The sequence below is a fragment of the Corythoichthys intestinalis genome, unplaced genomic scaffold (genome assembly GCF_030265065.1).
Source record: "Corythoichthys intestinalis isolate RoL2023-P3 unplaced genomic scaffold, ASM3026506v1 HiC_scaffold_63, whole genome shotgun sequence".
In the NCBI taxonomy this organism is placed as follows: Eukaryota; Metazoa; Chordata; class Actinopteri; order Syngnathiformes; family Syngnathidae; genus Corythoichthys; species Corythoichthys intestinalis.
This window is the reverse complement of record NW_026651632.1, coordinates 42883-47025: the sequence shown is the minus strand read 5'-3', so window position 1 is coordinate 47025 and position 4143 is coordinate 42883. Positions and strand designations below refer to the sequence as shown.

The 4143-nt window shown below is 43.1% G+C and overlaps 1 protein-coding gene across 1 annotated transcript; it reads left to right on the top strand.

The window, feature by feature from the left end:
* Positions 1-33: 33 nt before the first annotated feature.
* Positions 34-3891, top strand: LOC130911591 (sarcoplasmic/endoplasmic reticulum calcium ATPase 2-like; the record flags this gene model as incomplete). Its single annotated transcript, XM_057829268.1, has 10 exons — positions 34-156; positions 931-1149; positions 1231-1354; positions 1448-1659; positions 1748-1968; positions 2057-2259; positions 2387-2472; positions 2556-2689; positions 3416-3533; positions 3619-3891. Coding segments are annotated over 10 exons (1713 nt in total), but the record flags the coding sequence as incomplete, so codon positions are not given.
* Positions 3892-4143: the final 252 nt, after the last annotated feature.

Here is a 4143-nt window from a genome sequence, read left to right as displayed (position 1 = left end):
CCAAAATTCTCATGGTTCTCTTTTGTTTTATCACAGGTCATCAAGCAGCTCATGAAGAAGGAATTCACTTTGGAATTTTCCAGAGACAGGAAGTCTATGTCCGTATACTGCACTCCAAATAAAGCACGGTCCTCTGTTGGCAAGATGTTTGTAAAGGTAAAAACTTCTCCTACTGAAGCTGTAATTCCTGTGTTTCCTGGAACAAAGTATAAGCAAAGGTGGTGACGAGTATTTTCAAAGGCTGAATTTGTGTGAGAAATTTAAATGCAGTATAGAAAAAAAAATTATTTTCAAAATGCATTCCCTTGCTTATAGTCTTGATGCATCATTTCAAGCATCTGTCCATTCATCAGTCCATCCATTCATTTGTTTGCCCATTTTGTTGTCTATTCGTCTGTTCATGGATCACTTCATCCATCCATTTGTCCAGGGTCTGTCCATCATCAGTCCATTTGTTTTGCTGTTCATTCATCCATTCTTTAGTTCTGTTAACCCATCAATCAACCCATTTGTCCTGGATCTATCATCCATCCATCTGTTTTTTTGTTTTTCTCATCTGTCCATCCACTTATTCATTCATCCATTCATTTTTCCATCCATCCTTTCATATGCTTTATGATCTTGCATCCATTCATTTGCTTCTTTTTTTTCTGTTGAACATTTAACCGTGTGTTCATTCACCATCTGTGATCTGGCCATCATTCTTTTTCCCCAGTTTGTAAAACGTCACCGTTATCTACCTTAAATTCAGATGAGTTTTTGCATTTTTTTACATTGCATTTTTAAAAGATGATTAAAAAGGACTGAATGCTAGAAATGCCTAAAATTATTAAATATGACACATGTAGGAATCTGGAGACAGACATCTTTTACTCATAACAAACTGAGATTTCTTGTCCATTTTGCTATCTTAACCATCTTTGCTCATAGGGTGCCCCAGAGGGAGTTATTGACAGGTGCACACACATCCGTGTTGGCAGCAACAAGGTGCCGATGACCCCTGGCATCAAGGAGAAGATCATGTCTGTGATCAGAGAGTATGGGACCGGCAGAGACACTCTGCGCTGCCTGGCTCTGGCGACGCGAGATAACCCTGTAAACAAAGAGAACCTTGTATTGGAAGACTCTTCTCGCTTTGTGGAATATGAGGTAAGAGGGGAAGATAATCTGTACTTTGTGTTTTATTTATTTAATTTTTTTTGTAAAGTTTTATCTGTGTTTGTTTGTCAGACTGATCTGACGTTTGTGGGTTGCGTCGGCATGCTGGATCCACCCAGAGCGGAGGTGGCCGCTTCCATCAGGCTTTGCCGTCTTGCAGGCATCAGAGTAATCATGATCACCGGAGACAACAAGGGTAAAATCTACAAATCACAAAACTGGAACGTCTCAGGTTGCTTGACTTTTGTAAAGTCTCACTGATTAAACGTTGTGTGTCTCAATATTTCAGGTACAGCAGTAGCCATCTGCAGACGTATTGGCATCTTTGGGGAGGAGGACGATGTTTCCAGCATGGCTTTCACTGGCAGAGAGTTTGATGACCTCTCACCTGCCGCACAGAGAGATGCTGTGGTCAAGGCTCGTTGCTTCGCTCGCGTTGAGCCAGCACACAAATCCAAGATCGTCGAGTATCTGCAGTCCTACGATGAGATCACAGCTATGGTAAGAAGGAGCTGTTTCTCCAGTGTTCTGTAACAGCCGATCTAGAAGATGTTTGTTGACATTGTGACTGGTTTTGTGTTGGGTTTAGACCGGTGACGGAGTGAACGATGCCCCTGCTCTGAAGAAGGCTGAGATTGGCATTGCCATGGGCTCCGGAACAGCTGTGGCCAAAACTGCGTCGGAGATGGTGCTGGCTGATGATAACTTTTCCACCATCGTAGCTGCAGTCGAGGAAGGCAGAGCCATTTATAACAACATGAAGCAGTTCATCAGATACCTCATCTCCTCCAATGTTGGTGAAGTTGTCTGGTAAGGATTCTGGGGTAATATGCTCCCAATTCTCCATTTAAAACATGTTTTTCCTCTCATATAACTCTGATTCTTGATGTGGTTGCAGCATCTTCCTGACTGCAGCTCTGGGTTTCCCAGAGGCACTCATCCCCGTTCAGCTCCTCTGGGTCAACCTGGTGACTGATGGGTTGCCCGCCACTGCCTTAGGATTCAATCCCCCCGACTTGGACATCATGAGCAAACCTCCACGAAATGCTCGGGAGCCCCTCATCTCCGGATGGCTTTTCTTTAGATACCTTGCCATTGGATGTAAGTTAGGACTGTATGGAAAGTCAATCCTTAGCAAATCCATGCTCCATATTTTAATGGCACACCTGCCTGTTGTTTCTGTTTACCTTAAGTTCTTTTCAACTGCTCTTTTGTGTCGTCTTAACAGGTTACGTTGGAGCTGCTACTGTTGGCGCCGCTGCTTGGTGGTTTGTTGCTGCTGAGGATGGACCAAGGATCACCTTTTACCAGCTGGTAGGTGTTAACTCTTTGCTTTCCAGTTCACCTCATTTATCAGCTCTAAAGTCTAATCTTTCATCATCAATCACCTCCTACAGAGCCATTTCCTGCAATGTGGCCCAGAGAACCCCGACTACCAGGGTCTGGACTGTAAGGTTTTTGAGTCCCCTTACCCCATGACCATGGCCCTGTCGGTGTTGGTTACTATAGAGATGTGCAATGCCCTCAACAGGTTGGTCTGAGGAATCCATACAGACATAATTACATTGTCTAAAGATTTGTGTACATTTAACCTTATTTAAAGCAGATCAATCCAAAAGTATCCATACCCTTTAAACATTTCCACATGTTTGCATTAAAACTGCTGATATGTTTATTTTAACGCCATTTTATGAAGTTAACCAACCATAATGAGCATACCATTGTGAAAGGGAAGAAAAGGGGGAATGGTTTTGCAACTTTTTTAAAATCTGAAATGTAGAGACTTTGGAGAATTCAAACGGTGTTATGCTTTGCATTTTTGGCTAAAAGGTGCATTGTGGCCTCATCTCACCCATAAATATTCTCTAACAAACCTCAGGGGCCTTCAGAGAACAGTTGTATTTGAACTAAAAATAGATTACTAATTTAGTGTCATCTGAAGGCAGTTTTTTGCACTAGATTTTATTTAGGGGGCATTGAAGCAAAGGGGGAGAATAAAATTACTCACCACAGTTTTTAGAAATTTATTTGTAAAAGTTTCAAGTTGACAGTCATGCATTACTTTGTGTTGATCAGTTGCATAAAGTCTCATAAGGTACGTTAAAGTTTGGTGTTGAAGGGTACAAATACTATTGCGAGGCGAGTTTTTATGCATAAACAGAAAATCTCCTGAGGAGAATGAAGCCTTTATTACATACAATCTTGTTCAACCAATTAAAGTGTTTAATAAAGATCTCATTTTGTTATTGTGTCTCAGTGTGTCAGAGAATCAGTCGCTGCTGCGGATGCCTCCCTGGGAGAACGTTTGGCTGCTGGGTGCCATCTGCCTCTCCATGTCCCTTCACTTCCTCATCCTCTATGTGGAGCCACTTCCAGTACGAAATTACATAGTTGTATCATTGCAGTTTTAAAACCCTAGCAGTGTATTTATTGTTACATTTTTTTCTTTCTCTTTTACAGATCATCTTCCAGATCACCCCTCTTAACCTCACCCAGTGGCTAATGGTGCTGAAGATCTCGCTGCCCGTCATCCTGCTTGATGAGCTGCTGAAGTTCGCTGCCAGGAACTACCTGGAGCGCAACAGAGAGCTGGAGAAGCTCCCCAGCTCCAAAGGCTGCTGCCTGTTTGCATGTATGGAGGGCATCTCCTGGCCCTTTGTGGCCATTTCCCTCCCTCTGGTCCTCTGGATCTACAGCTCTGACACTAACCTGGCTGACATGTTCATGTCCTGACTGACTTGAGCACAACCTCAACTTTTTTCCATTCCCCCCCTCCCTCAGCCCCCAACTCCACCCCTCACCCACTGCCATCACCTCCTCCCTTCCTTCTCTCTCTGCCTTCCTAATTGTTCATAGCTAGCTAGCTAGCGTGTGTATGCGTGTGCGTTTGTAGAGTTAGAGTTGTGTGTGCGCGTGTGAGCTTGTGTGCACGAGAAGGACCAACTGTAACTCATAAAACGCAACAAATAATATAAAAAAAGTTAA